At 50.8% G+C, this 21,269-nt stretch overlaps 1 protein-coding gene across 2 annotated transcripts in view; it reads right to left on the minus strand.

The window, feature by feature from the left end:
• The window catches only part of TSPAN15 (tetraspanin 15), a 52,937-nt gene that overhangs the window by 21,022 nt on the left and 10,646 nt on the right, over positions 1-21,269 (minus strand). The window contains exons 2-3 of one of the 2 annotated variants that reach the window (XM_058543288.1): positions 3,876-4,061; positions 2,527-2,601 (exon numbers count right to left, since the gene is read on the minus strand). The exons of the other annotated variant lie outside the window; for it this stretch is intronic. Coding sequence (XP_058399271.1) covers positions 2,527-2,601; positions 3,876-4,061 — 261 coding nt within the window. The remainder of the gene's footprint in view (positions 1-2,526; positions 2,602-3,875; positions 4,062-21,269) is intronic. 2 annotated transcript variants of the gene reach the window in all.

Consider the following 21,269-nt stretch of genomic DNA (forward strand, 5'->3'; position numbering starts at 1 on the left):
GTATATATATATATATATATATATATATAGCCATTGCATATACACACACACATACATACACGCACACATGGAATATTATTCAGCCATAAAAAAAAAAGAAATCCTGCCATTTGTGATAACACGGGTGAACATGGAGGACATTATGCTGAGTGAAATAAGCTAGGCAGAGAAAGACAAATATGAATGGTATCACTTATATGCGGAATCTAAAAAAAAAAGTTGATACTCTGTATGATACCGTAATGGATACATGTCATTATACATTTGCCCAAACCCATAGAATGTACAACACCAAGAATGAACTCTAATGTAAACTGTGGACTTTAGGTCATTATGATGTGTCAATGTAGGTTCATCAATTGTAACAAATGTACCTACCACTCTGGTGCAAGATGTTGATAATGGGGGAGGCTATGCGTGTGTGTGGGCAGGGGTATATGGGAAATATCTACCTTCTGCTCAGTTGTGCTATGAATATAAAACTGTTCTAAAAAATAAAATCTATTTTTAAAAATCAGAAAAAAAAAAAAAAAGTCAAATCCATAGAACCAGAGAGTAGAAAAGTGGTTGCCAGGGGCTGAGGGGTAGGGAAAAAGGGAGATGTGGGTCAAAGGGTACAAACTTTCAGTTATAAGATGAATAAGTTCGGAGGATCTAATGTACAGCATGGTGATAATAGTTAATAATACCATATTGTATACTTGAAATTTGCTAATAGGAAAACTATGTGAGGTGATGGATGTGTTAATTAACTAGATTGTGGTAATCATTTCACAGTGTATACACATATCAAATCATCACATTGTACACTTTAAATATATTACAATTTTATTTGTCAATTATACCTCAATAAAGGTGGGGGGTGGGGTGGAAAAAAGACTGAGCTGCCTCTGTCTTGCTCTGTGCTCTTGGGAGGGCTTCCTGACCTCTCTGTGCCTCAATGACTCCATTGATATGATGGGAATCTCCCCTCCCCTCTCTTGGGGCTCATAAAACAGGAAGAAGACCATTGGATTCCAAGGGTGTAGACAGGCCTGTGGTTAAGGCCCACCCACAGGAGGCCCGGGCAGAACAGGTGGTCCTCGCTCCCACCTGAGCCAGCATACCAGCTATACCCGTGAAGAGCTTGGCAGGAGTCAGACGCTGGGATGTTTGAGGGTTCTGCACAACCCAGTGTCTGGGGTAGCGCCTGCTGCCTTGGGCTCAACTTCTGACAAGAAAGACAACTTGGCCACAGCCCTGAGGCACCCACCCAACAGCGACGCCCAGGAGCACCAAGAACCAAGCTGTCTGGGTGGGCAGGGCTGGAGGCAGGGGCGTGGACAGAGAGAACTGAGCTTCTGCAAACATGCCCTCCTCCTCAGCCCCATCTCCAACACCAAAGCCAGGAGGAAGACACAGGAATAAGACTATGGGAGGAGTGACGGAGCCCTGGGTTGGAAGTCAGCCCGTTCAGCCCCTAGCTTCTTGTGGGACCTTGGGCAAGTCTTTTCTCATCTCCAGGCTTCAGAGTGGAGGAGGTAATGTGTAATGAGGGTCCACTAGGGACCAGAACCAATCCAGGTTCTTCACATGCATTCTTTCATCAAATCCTAACCCCAAACTCCATGAGCTAGGAATCGTGATCCCCTGAGGAACCTGAGCGTCCGAGAGGCTAAGTGACTTGCCCAAGGTCACACAGCTAGTATGAGGCACTCACAGCCTATGACAGGAGGAGTTGGAGACCAGGAGCCCTGAGAACCACTCTGGCTCACAGGGGCCCTGATTCTGCACACCCTTCCAGGACCAAGACGCCAGGCATCACCCTCTCAGCCTCTCTCTTGCCCTCACCGCTATCTACATCCAGCACAACAGAGTCCTACTGGCACTGCCTCCAAAACATACACCAAATCCAGCCATTCCTGCCCAGGCCCACTGCCTCTACCTCGGTCCAAGCCACCATCTCCTCTTCCCTTGTTGACCACCACAGCCTCCCCGCCGGTCTCCCCACATCCTCCCTACTGTCCATTCTTCACTCAGTAGCGAGTAAAATGTAAATCAGATCATACCACTTCCCTGCATAAAACTCTCCAAAGGCTTCCTACTGCCTTTAGCAACAATTCTGAGCTCCTAAATCATGGCCTATGGGTCCTACGTGATCTACTCTGGCTGGCCCTTCCAACTTCACCTTCCAGCCCCTCCCCATCCCTCACCGGCTTCAGCCAAGCGGCCTCTACACTGGTCCACAAACCTGCCAAGCTCCTTTCTGCCTCAGTGGTTCCCTCTGCCTGGACCTCTCTTCCCTCCGAGCCTCACCTGGTAGGCTCCTTTTCATTATTTCATGACTGTCCTCCCCACCCCCACCCAGGCACTCCCTACCACGCTGTTTTGTTTTCTTGTTCTCTGGTTTACTTGTTCTGTGCCCGTCTCCCCAGCAGGATGGACAGGGTGAATTATCTACCCTGCTTTCTGCGCACACCCAGTTTACAGCCCAGGGCAAGTGGGCGCTCAGCATACACGTGGCTCATAAAGGCGTCACAGGCCCACCTGGTTCCGGAAGATCAAGGCCACCACGCCACCAATGAGCTCAATGATGAGGCAAATCCCAAGGACGTACATAAACTGAAAAACAAAACCAGAGATTCAGCCAGAGGGGCAGGGAAGCACCAACTGCTCCGAGGTCAAGCGCTGTAAGTAGAATCATCTCTGTAGGAGCCCTTATCGGCTCCCAGCCCTTCGCCCCTTCCTCCCGTGAGGACACAGGACGCAGACAGGCATTCCCCGGGAAAGCCCGTTTCTGGAGCCAGTGGTCAGGAAACGTGACTCAGCCGTCCCAGCCAGACTGTTATCGAGGTTTGTCCCAGGGGTCCTCAGTGGGCTCTAGGCAGAAAAATACACCCCTGCCCCCCACCACCACGAGGAGGGCTGTCCTCGCTCCGGCTGACCCAGAGGGGATGGGCCTGACTTGATGGGCAGGTTGGGGCAGCATTTCCAGCTCTGCCCGCAGAGCCCCTCAGAAGTGGCTTCCCGGAGCCCCAGAGTGGATGGGGGGATGTCTGAGGCTTAGAAGATAGGCACCCACCCAACCCCTCCTTTATGGCAGAATAGGCATTGTCCAAACTAATGGCAGCAACTTCCAGCCTCAGGCAGCACCAACGCCCTACTGAGCGGGGCTTTCAGGGACTTCCCATGTCGGGGGACAACGAGGTCAAACATACTCATGGGTGCAGAGTGAATGGATCCCCCTCCCCGGTACCCCCAGTTTTGAGGAGCCATCCTTCATCCCACAGTAAGGGGGGCAGATGTGGCCAACCCCACGCCCTGACCCCAGGGCAGGCATTTGGCCCAAGCAGGCCCATCAGAGTCCTGGGACTCTGGCCAGAGCTGCCAGGACAGATGCCCCGGGATCAAGAGCTATAAGGACTCTGTTGGCCTGAGGCTCCTGACAACTGTCTCAAAGAGAGCCTGAGGACAATGCCAGGCATCCAGCTGGGAGGTGGCAAGAGGGAGAGCGAGAGCCCAAGAGCGCCATCTAAACCCCAGGACCCAGTGTGGGTTTGCGGGTTACATGAGCTAATGACTCACCAATAACCACTTTTTTTGGTTTTGCTTGCTCTCATTTGAGTGTGGGTTTCTCCCACTTCCAACTGAGGGTCCAGACCCACACAGGGTTCAAGGAAGAAGAAGAGTATTCAAATCAGCCTTCGTACGCAGAAGTGGAGGTGGCCTGGGCACTCTTGGGCCAACATGGACAGACAGGCTGATCCAGCAAACCCTCTACAAGGCTGGTTTGCGGCAAGAACTGGAAACACTGGGCTGCCCGAGGGCCCAGGGCCTCTCCTAGGGACTCCAAGGACGCCCCACCCACTGGCTGAGGGGTGCGTGGGGCCACTCACCGCTTGGAGAAGGCACAGGTTGTCACGGAGGGAAGCCAGCACGCCAATGAAAGAGACGATGAACATGATGACCCCCAGGAGGATGAGGATGATGGCCGGGGCCAGAAAGGCACTTTCGAGGGTTTTGTATTTCTGCCGCTCAACCTCTGCGTAGATCCCCACCGACAGGACCAGGGCCCCAATCAGCTACAGCAAGAAAGCAGGCAGTGAGAGAGGAGAAGGACTGGCAGTCACTTGATTTTCCTACAAAGAGTTTGTTTGGGGGCTATGCTGCCTGCCACTGGCAGTCTCACCTCAGATGACCCCATATGAGGGAAACTGTTATGGACTGAATTGTATTCCACAAAATTCATATGCTGAAGTCCTAATCCCTAGTACTTCAGAATGTGACTATATTTGGAGATAGAGCCTTTAAAGAGGTCATTAAGTTAAAATGAGGTCATATGGGTGGGCCTTAACCCAACATGACTGTTGTCCTTATAAGAAGAGATTAGGACACAGACAAACACAGAGGGAAGACCGTGTGAAGACACAGGGAGAAACCACACACCCTACAAACCAAAGAGAGAGGCCTCAGAAGAAACCAACTCTGCCAACACCTTGATCTTGAACTTCCAGCCTCCAGAACTATGAGACAATAAATGTCTGTTGTTTAAGCCACCCAGTCTGTGGTATCTCGTTATGGCAGCCCAAGCAAACTAATACAGACCCTACTTGGAAATGCTGCTTTAGAGGAACATACCGGTGAGTCAGGAGAAATGCCACTGGTTAGAGGGTCAGAGAACCTGAGTTCGGGTCCCAGCTCTGCCACTTGCTAACCCTGGGCCTTGGACAGGCATCTGACCACACGAGTCTGTGTTCTCATCTGAAAAATGGGTATGAACATACTCGTTTCTGCCCTGCTCGCCCCACAGGTTTTTGCCAGGCTTTGGTGAGATAAGCAAAGTGGAAACATTATAAACCTGCAAAGCACAGGCCACTGGGACGCGTGTTACACAGGCAGGTCCCCAAAGGACACTTCAGTACTGCTCAGAGGGACAGGCATTTCACACAGCACCATAAACACAGAATTTATTTTCAGGATGACCATCGGGAAGGCCAAAGGTTGGAACAGGAAGAATTTTGAGGGGATCTATAAGTCGAATTCCTCATTATCAACTTTCCTAACTGTGGAAAGATGACCACTATCACACCCATTAGAAAAAACAGGCAACAAAGCCCTTGGAGAACCCCTTTCTTCTCTCAGCCTGAAAACTTTCATATTAAATCTTCAGGGAGCTTTATCAGCTGACACCACCCCCAACCCTCAGACGAGTCTAGGGCTACACTGCCACATCACCCTTGGATTCCGCAATAGTGTACAAACTGGCTCCCTTCAGCCCATTCTCCACACCAGAGTAACCAGGTAAAACCTAATCAGAGCAGGCTGGTTCTCTGTGCACCAAGAGTGAAAGCCACAACCCTAATCACAGCCAAAGGCCCACGTGACCCATCTGACCTCACCTCTCACATCCCCCTCTCCTTCGCTCTGCTTTAGCTGCACAGGGCTCCTCACTACTGGTCAAACACACTAAGTGTGCCACCCCAGGGCCTTTGCACAGGCTGTTCCCACTGCCTGGAATGCTCTTCCTCCTGACATCCAGATGGCTCACTCCCTCGCCTCCTTCTTGTCTTTGCTCAACTATCACCTGCTCAGCAAGGGGCCATCTTACTTAAAAGTAGGAAGTTCCTGGGCCAGCCCCGGTGGCCTAGTGGTTAACTTCAGCACACTCTGCTTCCTCAGCCATGGTTTGGTTCCCAGGCACAGACCTACATCACTCATCTGTCAATGGCCATGCTGTGGTGGAGGCTCACACGAAAAAAAAGAGGAAGATTGGCAGCAGATGTTAGCTCAGGGCAAATCTTCCTCAGCAAAAAGGGAAAAAAATAAAAATAAAAATAAATAAAAGTAGAAAGTTCCTTCCCCTGAAACTCCCAATTCCATTTTCCTGTTTTATTTTTCTCCTTTGCACTTACCAGTATAACAAATTACCTTTTTTTCTTTTATTTTTTAATGGTTTGTCTTCCCCATAAGAATATAAGCTCTATGCCAGGAGGGATTTTCCAACTATTTCAGGCATCCCCAGCACCCAGAATAGTCCTGATGTTTAGGAAGTCCAATCGGCATTTACAGTCAATGTCTGCTGAATGGACACGAGCTGAGCTTCTCAACAGACCCCCTTGGGTTTGAGCCAACACCTCCATGATTCTGACCTTCCGGGCCACACGTTCCCGAGGGCAGCAACAAATCTTTAGAAACACTGGACTTTTCCACTGCGCAGAAGGCAGTGTGGGAGAGCAACCAGAACCTGGTGCTGTCAGCTAAGGTCCGAGTAAAGGAAGTAAGGGATGATACAGACAAGATGTTGGCAAGATAGGCCAGGAGCATAGCTACTCTTGAGCCAACATCCGGAACACCGAGGGGGCCGCCACTCCCGTTACTCACTGGCCCTTAGACTGGTCCTTAAACTGGCTATAATGTGCCTTCAAAGTACGTTGCCTTGACTTCCTTCTAAAGAGCCCCGAGACTGTCCTGGGCAAAGGGGGGATGCCTGCTCCCCCTAAGCTCTGACAAGTGGTGGGGATGCCAAAAGTCAGACAGACCAAGCAGACTTAGAAACACCAGATGACAGAGGATTACCAGGGAGCCATCTCCCTCGGGCCCAGCGCTCGGCTGTATTTCACGGCTAAGCGCCATGCCCTTGGTCTGAAAAGATAATCTGGGATTACTGAGACCCACCTCCCCACCCCCAGTCTAAAAGGAACACATTTCCAGTCAGTACACACTGGCCAGGACGTGCTAGAGGCACTGACAAACTCTGCCATGAGCCACTTACTGACAAGTTGGCCATATCGGGAAAACCATGAGTGAAATGATGTCATCAAAATTACCCACTTGGGTAAATTTTAAAATTTATAAGGCAGGACACACACACACACACACACACACACACACACTCACACTCATACACACAGCTGTCTACAGTGACCACAGGAAATAAAATCTACCTTTGATAGAGAAAGATTAACCAGAGGCTACCAGGTCAGTTCACGCTCCAAAACCCAGAACTTGGTGAGATCATTGTTCAAGGCGGCCTAAGCCCCATGGGTCCTCTGAGAACTAGGGCTAGCAGCTTTAAAAGCCAAATCCTCCCCCGGCCAGCTCCTTCTGAGTTATTGCACTTATAAGGAATTGCTCACTCAACCCTAACCATGAACCCAACACAGAGCACAGAGACCCCTCCACCCCAGGCCTGAGGATGATGAGAACAGAGCCGTCTCACAGAGAAGTGAAGTCTTCAGAGCCCGGGAGGGAGGTGAACTAAATACGCAAGGACGCCGTGCACTTGAGGGCAACACAGGGGATTTTATCTTCTATCTTGATGAAAAATGTGCTTCTCATGCTGTCACTGAGCCAACAAGATAACACCTTAATATTTTCAGAATTGCTTCCATATACTTTTGAGAGTTCTATGCTTCCTGTTTAAAAAAAAACAAAAAACCTTCTCAGGCAGGATGGACACGGGCCCTGACGTCTTCCCATAGCCCTAGCCTCCCCCTTCATCATCCCCGCCCAAGGCCATGCTTCTGGATTAAGGTACCCTGCTTTGGAAACCATCTCCAAAACACCAGAGCTGTCCTTGGCCCCAATTCCGAGCAGCACTGACCCCAGTCCTCCCCACAAAGGCAGTCAGTGGCTTCTTCTATTTTTACAAGCTCCCCCGAGCCCCAGGGACCCACTCCAGAACAGCCTTGCTGGCAGGAAACAAAACTTCCTTTGGTCTGATCTCCCTTCCATTGCAAAGCATTGCATTTTCCTTGCTAGTCAGCCTTGCAACATTTCCAAACCACTAAAGCCATAGGGAAAGCTACCGTGGCAAATACCAAGGCAAGCCTCCCGACTCCCCCACCACTGTGTACCGAGCCGTCACAGGCCCGTTTCTCCTGGTCCAACCAGATGTGCTGCCAGCCCAGGCTCTGAGCAGCCTGGCAAGCAACCCTTGAGGCGGCTCCCCACACAGCACATGCTGATCTGGGCTCCTCGTTCAAGTGCTCGCGGGGCAGTGGGCATGGGGAAAGGCCGGCATAACCCTTCCCAGGAACTTCAAGATTTCCAAATGATATTTACATCTCTGATGACATCAGTTTATGTTTCCATCTGAGTACAAAATTAACTGTCGATGCCAGCATGCAATCCCATCTGCTCTTCTCTGCTAATTATAGCCTTTTACCAGGCGGCCGGCCACTCCAGTGCAGGAAGCAAATGGCCCATTTGTCAAGCGGGACAGCTTCAGCTAAACAGTACTGGGGGCGGGGGGCACACAGCCATGCCCATTTGGGGCCAAAGAGAGAAAGAATATGCTGCTGGCAGCCCACGGACCAGGCCCAAAGCTCCAAGCTTTGCAAGCCATGTAGCATCTTCAACAGGCTGCACAGGAGCCCTGTTGCCCAGATGAAAGGGGCCTGAACATCCCCCTGAGCCCTGCAGCCTGGGACCCAGCTTCCTCCTCTGCAGGGAGAGGCCTAGCTCCACGCAGCTGCTGGGAAGCAGGAGGCCTGTGAGGCATTCCAGCACCTGTGTCTCCTCCTTCAGGAAGCATCTGGTCACTGGTCCCCACCAGCTCACCCCCGGCTGGGGCAAGTCTGCACTTTGAGGGGACCTGCAAGGCCCATTTTCACTCCAAAAAGCACACACCAGGTATCTATTGTGTTCAAGGCCCTGGGGTCACAAGACTAGATACAGGGGAAGACTGGGGGAGGGAGATTAAGAGAGGCTAGAAATGACTCCCACAGTCCTACAGATAGAATTCAGGGGGTCTTTGAACTGGGGTTGGAGAAAAAAGTCACATCTTCTGTTAACCTCTAACTGAAATGTTTCTGGCACAAAAAAGGCGAAGAACCCCTGGCTATGGGAAGCAAGCTGTAATTCCCATCATGGAGAGGTACAGAGGGCTCTGGGAATTCGAACAAAAGTAAGGGGGAGAGAGGGAATGTCAGAAAATCAGGATGGGCTTCCTGGAGGAGCTGGCATTTCCTTGAGGGCCCCACAAACTGCTCCATTCTGAAACTATCTCATGGGGCACTTGAGGCTCCAGGACTCTCTGTTGGGCTCAAACAAAACACTTTTCTGAGTTTCTAGCTTGAAAGGATGTGGGGAGTAGCTCAACTCCAAGGCCTGAGAGAGATTTTAAATAAGACTGGGGACAGGGCCCCTGCTTCCGGCTGAGAACCCCTGGACTTTGCATCCATCAGCCATTCTGCCCCAGGCCAACCCCGCCTGGCCCTGGGCCGAGCCCGCCCCACAGACAGCCACCTCCTCCTCAGCACGCTCTGTACCAGCTTCTCCCCTGTGTAGACCAGGCTGCTGGAAGGGGCAGTAGAGGCAGGACAAGAGACGCGAGTTGGCATTCTGGGCCTCCGTCTATTAGCTCGGTGCCCTTGGCCATGTCACTTCTCTTTGGGCCTCATTTTTCACCTGTAAAATAGTCAAACCTGCTGCCATTTATAGAGGATCCTGCCGCACCAGCATCCTGCAAAGGGCTACACCTGCATCATCTCCCTTACCCCTCACATCCCCTCACATCCCACAAACGACCAGCCTCACCTTACAGAGCAGGCTGAACGAGACTGAGTGACACAGAACACATGAGAGGCAGAGTCAGGATTCATGACCAAAACCTGTCTGTCTGGCCTGCCAGTTAAGTCTTCCAGACAGGGTTTTCACAAAGACCTGGGAGACAAGTGGTCTGAAATGTTTTTGCAAAATACAAAAGTGCCAATAGCAGAGCAGCACTGCCCACAGAACTTCTGTGATGACGCTAACGTCCGGTACCGTAGCCACGAGACATGTGTGGCTGGCAAGCTCTTGAAATGTGGCTTGTGTGCCTGAGGAACTGAATTTTGAACTTGATTTCATTTCAAATTTAAATTTAAACTTGACCGCGTGCAGCTAGTGGCCACCGTATTGGACAGCACAGCTCTAGAGCATCTCTCATTGGATGCTGGCCCTGTCTACTCTCGCGTGGCTCCTTTCAGAAGGTAGAGACCACCCTTATTAAAAAATCATGTGCCCAAAGATCTGAACAGACATTTCTCCAAAGAAGATATACAGATGGCCAACAGACACATGAAAAGATGTTCAAAATCACTAACTATCAGGGAAATGCAAATCAAAACTACAATGAGATATCACCTCACGCCGGTCAGAATGGCTATAATTAACAAGACAGGAAACAACATGTGTTGGAGAGGATGTGGAGAGAAGGGAACTCTCATACACTGCTGGTGGGAGTGCAAACTGGTCCAGCCACTATGGAAAACAGTATGGAGAGTCCTCAAAAAATCAAGGATAGAACTACCATATGATCCAGCTATTCCACTGTTGGGTATTTATCCAAAGAACTTGAAAACACCAATTTGCAAAGGTACATGCACCCCTGTGTTCATTGCAGCGTTATTCACAATAGCCAAGACTTGGAAGCAACCTAAGTGCCCATCAAGGGACGAATGGATAAAGAAGATGTGGTATATATGCACAATGGAATACTACTCAGCCATAAGAAACGATGAAATCCAGCCATTTGTGACAACATGGATGGACAATTGAGGGTATAATGCAAAGTGAAATAAGTCAGAGGGAGAAGGTCAAATACCGTATGGTTTCCTTCATTAAGTAGTAGATAATAACAACAATAAACAAACACATAGGGACAGAGATTGGATTGGTGGTTACCAGAGGGGAAGGGGGGAGGGAGGAGGGTGAAAGGGATAATTCGGTACATGTGTGTGATGATGGGTTGTAATTAGTATTTTGGTGGTGAACATGATGTAATCTATGCAGAAATAGAAGTACAATGATGTACACCTGAAATTTATACAATGTTATAAACCAATGTTACTGCAATAAACAAAAAATTAAAAAACAAAAGAAACAAAACAAAACAAAACAAAAAAAATCATGTGCCCTAATCATCCGCCCCACTAGCTAGAGAAGGTCAATTAATATTCACCGACTTCATTCAGAAAACAATCTCTTCTACCCATGTGCCCCAAGAAAGCCCAGTTCCTGTTGTCTCAGTCCTCTTGCCTCTAAGAAAAGCAGGGCAGACCACATCCAGAAGGCCCTGGCGGTGCCCCCAACCCAAACTGATAGCAGGCCCATTCTGTCTCCCCCGGAGAGCACCAGACCCACCTCCAGGACCACTGGGCAATAGTCTAAGCTCTGGGGCCCCGGATGTTGGTGCCCCTGACCTGGCCCCAGCCCTAACTCCAGGCAGCCAGTGCTTGAGGAATGGGGCTCCTCTCAACCCCAAATCAAAGCCAGCCCTTGGGAAAGCAGCAGAAGCTGCCTCCTACAGCCAGCAAAGGAGCCAGTCCCCGGTCTTTGTCACTGGTACTTTGCAGTCACCTCTACCTTGACCCTGGACTTCTTTCTAAAAAACTGGACAGCAAGTACAGAGATCTTGGTTAATTGCAATCCTTGGCACAGGACATTCTCTGACACAGGCTGCTTTTGTTTGTAACATAATATACACCATTTATTAACCAGTCTTTCTGTCCCCACTGATCTGCTGTGACCTCACTGTCATACACTCAGATTCCACATATGCCTAGGTCTGTTTCTGACTCCCTGTCTCTTCCATCGGTCAATTTGTCTATCCCTAAATAAGCCTCCCTCTCACAGTGACTGTAGCTTTATAACACATCTTGGCACCTGGCAGGTGAAGCCCCTCCCTCCTGTCTCCTTCAGAAGTATCCTGGATATTCTCAGACCTTGACTCTTCCACATACATTTTAGAATCATCTTATCAGGTTCCAGAAGCAAACCTGTTGAGGTCTGACCAGAACCGCATCCCTTTGGGGAGAATTGACATCTTTAGTGGGTCTTCCTGCCCATAAGCCTGGTTTATCCCTTCTTCATCTATATCTTCTTTAATATGACTTTTCTAATAATAGTGCTCCCTACCTCCCTCAACCTTTTCCATGGCTGTCGGGGCAGAGCTGAGGAAAGATTTCTGGAAGTATTTCCCAGGCCTGCCTGACCAGACTCTCCAGCTAGGTCCAGGGGTGGAAAACAAACCTCTCTAGGAAGCAAAGTGGGCACACCAGTCTGTTTTGCTACCCGTCCTGTCACCAGTGGTTATGGAAACCTGATTTAAAAGACTCTCATACGCACACAGCACATTCCAGGCTGTGAAAGAGCTAAGCTGGGAGGTTTGCAAGCCTCAGCTGTTTAACCTAGCCAGGGCAGAGTGGAATTTCTAATCAAGAACCACCACAAACATATAAAGCACTGGGAGTAAGAGCCGACCCAGCCTGGACTCCCCTTAGCAAGAGTTCGGGGGCAGACAGGCAGGAAGTGGCACAACAAATAACTGATCAGGATATTCTGAGATAAGAGGCAGAGCAATTACTCCTCCTGGGAAATCAGAGAAGGCCCATTAGAGCTGAGCCTTGAAGGATGCACAGGACTTTGACTGCATACCACTGGACCCTCCATGAGCACAGGGAGTGGCCCCATATATCTGTTGGAGGAATGAATCTGAGAAACGATATTGCTTCAGAAGCCTATGAGCCCAGAAAAGAAACTCTGGTGACCCCATTCTAGAACAGAGCCTTCCAAAGCTTAAGGATAAGAGTGACTCGTGGTTAATCTGAAAACCATGGAAACAGCCAAGGGAAGAAGAGCGAAGAGCCAAGAGTAAATCATCTCCACCCAACACACTACTCTCCTGGTTTTCTTTTCCCCTCCCTCTCTGGACCTCTTCCTCTCTCTCCATCCATTCCATTCCGCACACCCCGCCCCCGCCCCCTTCCATGTGTCTGAACCGAGAGAGTCAGAACCAGCCTCCCTGGGCTGTGTTCTCACGCATCTGGGTGATTATCTTCCCAGACCTCAGCCCTAGGTAGGCTCCAGGCCAGCCCCCAGGCCAGGCTGACTCATTAGCCAGAGGCCATTCAGAACAAAAGCCAGTGTTCTCAGGAATGCTCCCTGGACTTGGTGGCCCTGGCAGTGGCGACAGGAAGTCCTCCAGCTCAGGCCACTGCTGGCCATGCCCTAGGCCTAGGGTTGGAGCTCTAGCTGAGAGGCTAGGAATGGGGAATGGACCCTGGGATTCTGGGATATGGGCTTGGGGACCCTAGGGGTGAAGAGCTATGCAGGGTGGGTGTGGGGGGTGCTTCCCACTGGGGTAACCACTCAGGAGTGCACCCTCTGCCTCCTTCCTCTGGCCCACGAGTGCCTTCCCCTGCAGCCCGCAGCACCCAGTCGGCTAAGGCTCCACCACTCATAGCTGCAGGCCACCAGCAGCAGTGGACGGCCCAGGTCTCTCTCTCTCTCCTCTCAGACCCGTTAAAAGGAGACACCGACTCACAGAAGTGACAAGTTGGCTTTGTCCTAGACAATGGCCTCCAGTTCAAATCCCAGCCTTTCAGAGCACACATGTATCCCCAGGAGCTAGGCCATGCATCTCTCCTTCTTCCACCGGCCTGGGGCCTTTCCCAGGGACAGCATGGGAGTTATTCCCACGGGGCCCAAATGAGGGCAAGAGGAGGTTCAGGGATGGGGTGCGGGGAGGAGGGCGCGCCCTGTGCTCTCTCCTCTCCCTGACCCTCTGGGCTGCTGAGAGGAGAATCTGCACTACAGAAGGGAGCCGCCTGAAGGGAGCTGGCAATGGGGGAGCGGGCAGTGGGGGGACGGGGGGGGGGGAGCGGGCAGTGGGGGGACAGGGCGGTGGGCGGGAGGCAGTAGGGGGAGCGGGCAATGGGGGGACAGGGCGGTGGGCGGGAGGCAGCGGGGGGAGCGGGCAGTGGGGGGACAGGGTGGTGGGCGGGGGGCAGTGGGGGGAGCGGGCAGTGGGGGGACAGGGTAGTTGGCGGGAGGCAGTGGGGGGAGCGGGCAGTGGGCCAGGGGGGAGGCAGGAAGAAATGAAGGACATTTCAGCAGCAGGTGCAGAGAGCAGTCAGGACGAGCATTTCCTAGGGGACACCTGGCTGAGTTGGGCATCTATAAAGGGCTGTTTCTACACGACTGTGGCAACGATAGGGCTCACTAAGTGTTTCATGTTTCTTGCTTTTTAAGTTAGATGTAGTTTTATATCTAAGAAAAAATGAATCAGATTGCTTTTTATATAGATGTGGTCCTTGGTTCATTCTTTCCCTCTTAGCACAAAATCCCACATCTGAACTGAGCCCCTTGCCCTAAACTAGGGTTGGAAGGTAGAGAAGCAATCAGACCACAAGTGTCAGCGCCTGGCATGTGGAGGGCCTTACAGAATATAAAGTGCCCCCTCCAAGGGCTCATGACTCCACAGGGGCAAAGGGCAAAGGAGGCAGCACCCTATGTTGGAATCAGCACTACGGGGGCGTGGGAGCCCTGGACTGTAATCCCAGCTCTGTCACTAGCTCCCATGCGACTTTGGGCAAGCCTCTTCCCCAAAAGGGAGGGGGTTGGCCAAGACAACGCCTAGGATCCCTTCACTACTCCCGGAGTCCCTGGAAACTTATGCCCAGACAGTCCCTCCTAGAACCCTGGCCATCAGCAGACCGTGGGCAGCCGCGAGTCTTCTCTCCTCAGTCCCCCTCCGTAGCTCTGCCTCTGCTTTCCTACCTAATCCAGGATGTCACACTTCTGCATGAGAAAGGCCATACAGGGGACAGAGATGCCCTTCCCAGCCCAGCCTCAATCAAGGCACACACCCCCAGCCCTGGCTCCCACAGCAGCCCTGGGAAGGAGACCAACTGTTTTTTGGAAATAATGAAAGCAAAAAGGGCTAATATCCACGCTCCAAAGCTCAGCTCAAAGTCCTCCTCCCCTGGGAAGCCTTCCTGGATCACCCCGGCTATAGGGATCTCTCTCCACTTCTGATCACCTATGAAATCAACAACGGAGAGCCCACAATGGTACTGATATTTATAGTATTAACTACACTCCTTGAACAGATAATTCCAGGTATTTATTACCTATCGTACGCAGGGCATGGTGGCAGGACCCAACACCACACATAACCCCTCCGACCTCAACAACTTCACAGTCTGCACATAGTATGCAAATACGTTGGTCCCAGAAATTCACAGAAGTTTGGTGGCTTAGCTCCCAGACCACACTGTCCCCAGAAAAGCCACACGGAAAGTGGTCAGGGCCCAAGCCCGTTCACAGTGGCCTAACGAACCACAGTGCCCCTGAAACAAGACACCACGCGGAAGTTCCCGGCCCCCAGCAGGTGCTCAGTAAACGTGACTTCTCCCTCCCCAGGAAAGGTGGTGCTGTTGTAACGCTGACATTTCAAGACTCATATCAGATGCCAGAAACCATTTCCCCTTTAGGGGCACTTTGGTCCAAGGATAATTCAGGCGAAGGGGAGTCCCTATTCTCTATTCCCAAGCAGCACTCACTGATTCAACATACAAGTATTAAGTGCCTAATATGTACCAGGCACTGGGAATAGAAAGATAGACCTCATTTCTGCCCTCAAGGGGCTCAGTCTGCTAAGCTGCACACCAACAAATGCAGCAGAGTTGGGGAAACATTGGGGTAGACGTAACTGAGGGTACAGAGGGGCCAGACAGGAGGAGACACTAAATCATGGGCAAGACTGGTGAGATCAAGGCAGGCTTCCCAGAGGAGGTGATGTTTGAACTAAGGTCATTTAATGAATGTAATGGACAAGCAAGAATTCTTGAAGGGGACAGGAAGTTTTAGATGCCCATGAAGGTGCCATGGGAACAGCCAGTCAGCATAGCTGGAGCCAAGGACAGGCAGATGTGGGTGGGCAGGAGGCCAGGGAAGCTGGCAGAAGCTGGACCACCAAGGCCAGGTCCCTCAGATTAAACCAAAAAGTTTATTCATTCATTCAACATCTCTTTACTGAGAGGTTGTTTAACCCAACGGTTCTCACAGTTTTTGGTCTCAGGACTCCTTTTCACTCTTAAAAACTTCTTTCTTTTTTTTTTTTTTTGAGGAAGATTGGCCCTGCACCTACATCTGTTGCCAATCTTCCTCTTTTTCTTTTTTCTCCCCAAAGCCCCAGTACATATTTGTGTATCATAGTTGTAGAGTTGTGGCTCTTCTATGTGCGACACCACCTCAGCGTGGCAGGTAGTACTTAACAGTACCACAGCAGTGAGTAGGTCCACGCCTGGGATCCGAACCAGTGAACCCCGGGCCGTCAAAGTGGAACGCGTGCACTTAACCTCTATGCCACCGGGCTGGCCCCCTCCTAGAAAATTTTGAGGACCCTAGAGCTTTTGCTTTATGGATGATAGCATATCTATCAATTATTTACTATATAAGAAATTAAAACAGACATTTTAAATATTTAACTCCTTTAGAAATAACAATAATAGATTTACATATTAACATAAATAGTATATTTTTTATTAAAAATTTTCCAAAAAAAAAAAACCAAATTGAGAAGAGTAGCTTTCCATTCTTGCAAACGTTAATATGTGGCTGACGGGAAGACAGCTGGATTCCCATAGCCGTTCCTCCATCAGTCTGCAGCCCCGTGACCATCACATGCCCTCAAACACCCCACTGTGCACTCCTGAGAGATGAGAATGGGAAAGACAAATAACATCTCAGTATTATGATGAAAATGGCTTTTTGACTTCTGGACGCTTGAAAGGGTCCCCCCAAGGAGCCCTGGAGCACACTTTGAGAGCAGCTGTTTTAGGAAGGGGGGGAGGGGGAGGGAGCACAGCTGTAGCAGCAAACCAAACATCAACATCCCAGCTCTGGTGGAGCTAGTTAGGGAGAAACAAACAAGAAAAACACATAGTCTGTCATGGTCATAAGTGCTATGGAGGAAAAAACAGGAAAGGAGGCCAGGGAGGCTGGGGGAGGAGGCTGTCATTTCAAGTAGCCTAGCCAGGAAAGTGACATTTGAGCCAAGACTTGAAAGAGGGAATGACTCTCTACCATCCACGTGGTAGACAATATGGACGAATGTCCAAGCAGCTACCAAGACCCTGGAATGTGCCCGTGTGTTCAAGGAATCGCTACTACAGCGAGACAGAGGGGGAGTGTAGGACATGAGGTGACAGGGCAGGGGCAGGGCGCGGCAGACCAGGCGGAGACTTTCAAGCTGTGGAGAGGACTCTGACTTTGGCTATGACTGGGTGGGAGGCACTACAAGTTTGTAGAGTGATCTGATCTTTGATTTTTAAATGTCACTCCGCCTGCTGTGCTGAGAGCAGACCGGGGGATGGAGGCGGGAGGGAGAGCAGTCAGGAATCTACCACAAGGTGACGTGGTGGCCCGGACCCGGGCGGGCAAGTGAAGGGGGCGAGAAGCGGGCAGACTCAATGCATTCTGAGGTTGGAATAGGGAAATCACTGAAATAATTTAAGCAGGGGAGTCACATGCTCAGATTTGCTTTCCAAACAGAATATTCACACAGCCCAAAGTGTCACCTCACAGCTTAGGCATTTGTTATCATGAAGAAATGTATGTTTACAATGAAGGGAGCTGGTGGTCAAGCTTGGCAGGTCCAGCAGTGGGGTGGCCGGACATCATGTGCCTCCTAACATGGTATCCTGGCCCTCCCACCACATCCCCCGTGCAGCACTCATGCAGGAAACGTGTGGCCCGAACCCAATGACGAGGAAACCATGAAGCAGATCCAGAACACTGATGTTCTGCGGGTCAACAGGTCTGGAGGATTCAAAGGAACCAAAAGCAGTGAGGAGAGTCAAGATTGGGGGAGATTCAGGAGACACGTCACAGCCAGAACAACGTGTGAGCTCTGAGTGTGTTCTGGATTGGGTAAAATATCCACCACAAAGGACATTGGGGAATGACTGGGGAAATCTGGACATGGACTACATAGACGATGCTTTATTTAATGGTGACTTTTTTTTCAGATGGACAATGGCAGCAGGTAGGAGAATGCCCTTTTTGGAAAGCTGAATGCTGGGGTATCGAAGGGTGACGTCACAATAGCTGCAGCTTCCTTTCAGCTGAGTTGGCCAAAAAAGAACTGTTGTATTTATTGAGAGAGAGATGAGGGAGAGAGATGTGGAGAGATGTTAGGACAAGCTGTTAACAATCAGTAACTCAAAGGCGTGCAGGTGTTCCTTGAACTCTTTCAACTTTTCTGTTGAAAAGTTGTGGGTTTAAAATTTTTTTTAAAAAAGTCCATTTCCCCTATCGCACCGTGATTAGCACCTCCTGATTTAGGGCTCTCCATCTTGCATGAGAGAAGGGGCCTCTCCCGGCCTCACCCCAAGTACACCCCAAGCATCGGAGCCCAGGAACAAAGAGGCTCTGCCCCACACCTCCCAGAGCACACTGACTTCCGGAAAGCCGGCTCGGCATGCACATACTGGTGGTTTGCAAACAGAGCGTCTATGACCCAGCAACACCAGGGCAGCTCTTTAGAGCATCTCCCCCCAGCGCCTGGCACAGGGCCCATCGTGTGCAGGTGGTGATAATGGGTGGGCTCTCAGGGAGTCCCAGTCTGGCTTCCAGCCACCGACGGGCTCTCCTTCTAATGCCAAGAGGCTTTGAGAGGGGCCCCGCAGCTCCACATCCTCTCCAGGACCAGCAAGTCTTTCCCTACCTGCTGTCTGAATTTCCTCTAAGCAACAAGAGGGTAAAGCCCTAGTAGGTCTTGGTGGATCAGGCAAATGCAGGCAAGTAACACACGACCGTCTTCCCCAGGATTCCAGAACATTCAGGGCCACAGAGGTCACCCCTCATATTTTTGCTAAAATGAGATCCAATGCAATGCATGAACTGCGAGGCTGGATCCTGATTTTTTTTTAAACGCAGTGAGAAACATCTTAGGGACAACTGGAGAAGTTTTAATATGGACTTGGTATTTTCTCAGGCATGATAAGGGTGTTGTGGTTATAACCAAGAATGTTCTTGTTTTTAGGAGATGCATCCTGGAATATTTGGGGTGCACTGTCATGATGTCTGAAACTTACTCTGGCATGGCCAAATGTTACAATTATTGGTTCTGGTTGGTGGGCATAGGAGTATTCATGGTATCATTCTTTCACCTTTTCTATGGTTTAATTTTTTTTTACAATAAAAAAATTGAGAAAGCAAGCAAGATCCAAGTTCCATTTCTTCCAAGAGGAGGTCTGTTTACAGGTCCGAGGCTGCCTTTGGCCTGGGAAGTCGCAGTGGCCATAGCCAGGAGCCGACTCACCAGAGGCTCGGGGTGGGCAGCCTCCTCTGGCCTGGAATTAAAGCCCTAACCAGATGTTTCGCTAACTGTGAAGTGGGGCTAAACATAGGCTGTGATGGGAACCTACCTATTATACATCCAAGAAAGCCTACGAGAAAACAGGACCCCAAGGGCTCCCTGCGCATCAGGGAGAGACCTGGAGGAAGGGAGTCACTCATCACCTTCAGTCCCCTCCTCCTCTGCTTTAAGAAAATTAGGACAAGAGAAGACACACACATCACACCAACATCATGATGAAACCCCGGTGCTGGAAGTGCCAGCTGAGAGAGGAGGTAAAGGCCGCGGTGACCCACCGCTCCCTGAGGCTGGGCTGGTGTGACCCAGTAGAGAGCACAGGCCAGCTGAGGCACTCCGCTTCTTAGGAGCTGTGCAACCTTGGACAGACCACTTCCCTCTCTGAGTGTCGGTTGCCTCTGCTGTTCAACAGGAATGGTAACACCTGCCCAGTGGCCACCTAGAGGACCCCGTGAGATGGGAAAACTCCTCTGTGAGCTCTAGGGCGCTGTAACACGAGAATTGCCATTCTTTCTTTAAAAGTTAGCAGATACCAAGACTGTGTTAAGTGCCCACACCTGACCGGGAGGTGCCACTATTTTTCTTTAAATCGATAGATTTTTCTTACTAAAATAAATATGGCCCTGACCTAATCTAATCAATGTCTATGAAATTATAGATTTGGGTACCAATTATTTTCTTTAACACACATTACACTTAGTGCATACATATTAGATTTTAAAATGTTCCCCAGGACCTCCTAAAATCATCTTGTGGACCTAAGGACTAAGCAGATGGACGCTGTTCTGGCCCGACCCCCTTATTTTGCAGATGGGAATCTGAGGCCCAGACAGGGGCTGTCACTCCCACAAGGTCACATCAGTCTTCGGTCAGCAGCTGTGCCCGGGTCTCCAGACTCCCAGGCCAGTGCTCTCCCCCTGCAATCTGCCTGCCCTCATCAGGACCAAGAGTTCTCACATGCTGGCATAGCCTCTGTTTTGGAAGGACAGCGATGCTGGCTCCATTTCTGCCTTCCTGCAGCTCTTGAGAGCCCAGTGGGGACCTGGCCATGGTTCCTTGTGCCACTTTGGGTCTGCTCCCTCCTTTCCCACAGAGGGTGTCAGTCAGCCCACCTGCCTGGGGGAGCCTAGGGCCCCTGTCCCGGGAAGCTGGTCCCCACTCCAGGGCCCTGGCTCCACTAGCAGAGCCTTGGGGAGAATCAGCAAGCCCCCATATGCCCAGGAAATGTTAGATGTGTGACTAAATGATGGAACCAATGAACAATCAAGCCATCCCCAAACAGCCCACCTCTCTAAAAGACGTCTTTCTCCCAGGGATGAGCACCTGGGACAGGAAGGCACTGCGAAGTTGACCAGAAGAGATAGTGAGGCATTGCATTCACTTGCCTGTTCTCTGACCTCTCTGGGCCTCCCTCCACCTTGGTGTAGAATGGGGCAATCACAGAGCTGCCTCTTAGGGTTGCTGGAGGATTCAATGAGAGAACATCTAGAAAACAACTCAGCTCAGAGCCCAGCACACAGGAAAGGCCATTAATTGTTAGCTTTAAGAAGACAAAAGAGGAAGAAGCAGAAGACACAAGCAGACTAAACAGAGGCAGCAGGGGGCGGTTTCTAACTGCAATGGGGAAAGTTGTATTCCAAGCGAGGCGAGCACCGGGGGAGACCGCAGCGGAGAAGGAAGAGAGGCAAAGAGGTCCCACTCCTGTCTCAGGGACTGTGGGTCCCTGAACAACTCCTGTCCTCCCCTTGTTTCTGCTCAGATCACGAGTCCACTCTCCCTGAGGATGGGAAGAGGCAAGTGGCCACCGCCGCCTCATGGGAGCCCAGAGCCCCACTCTCCACTGCTGACTAAGTGTCCCCGCCTGGGCCTCCCGGGAGCCACTGGCCTGCCCCACCCTGCACCATCACAAACGACTGCAGCTGTCCTGAGCACACAGCTAGGACTCAGTGAGTGCCAGCTTCTCAAAGGACAGAGACGGGGCAGGCCTCTCTGTCCCTCAGGCCCAGCACAGGGCCAGGCGAACAGCAGTCCCAAGTTGGGGCTGAGCACAACTAAGCTAGAGGCGTGAACCGGGGTTCCCGCTGCCTGAGTTCTTTCCAGCCCTGCAGTACAGGCCAGTCTGTGATAAGTCACATGTCAGGCC

Source organism: Diceros bicornis, chromosome 6 (genome assembly GCF_020826845.1).
Source record: "Diceros bicornis minor isolate mBicDic1 chromosome 6, mDicBic1.mat.cur, whole genome shotgun sequence".
In the NCBI taxonomy this organism is placed as follows: domain Eukaryota; kingdom Metazoa; phylum Chordata; class Mammalia; order Perissodactyla; family Rhinocerotidae; genus Diceros; species Diceros bicornis.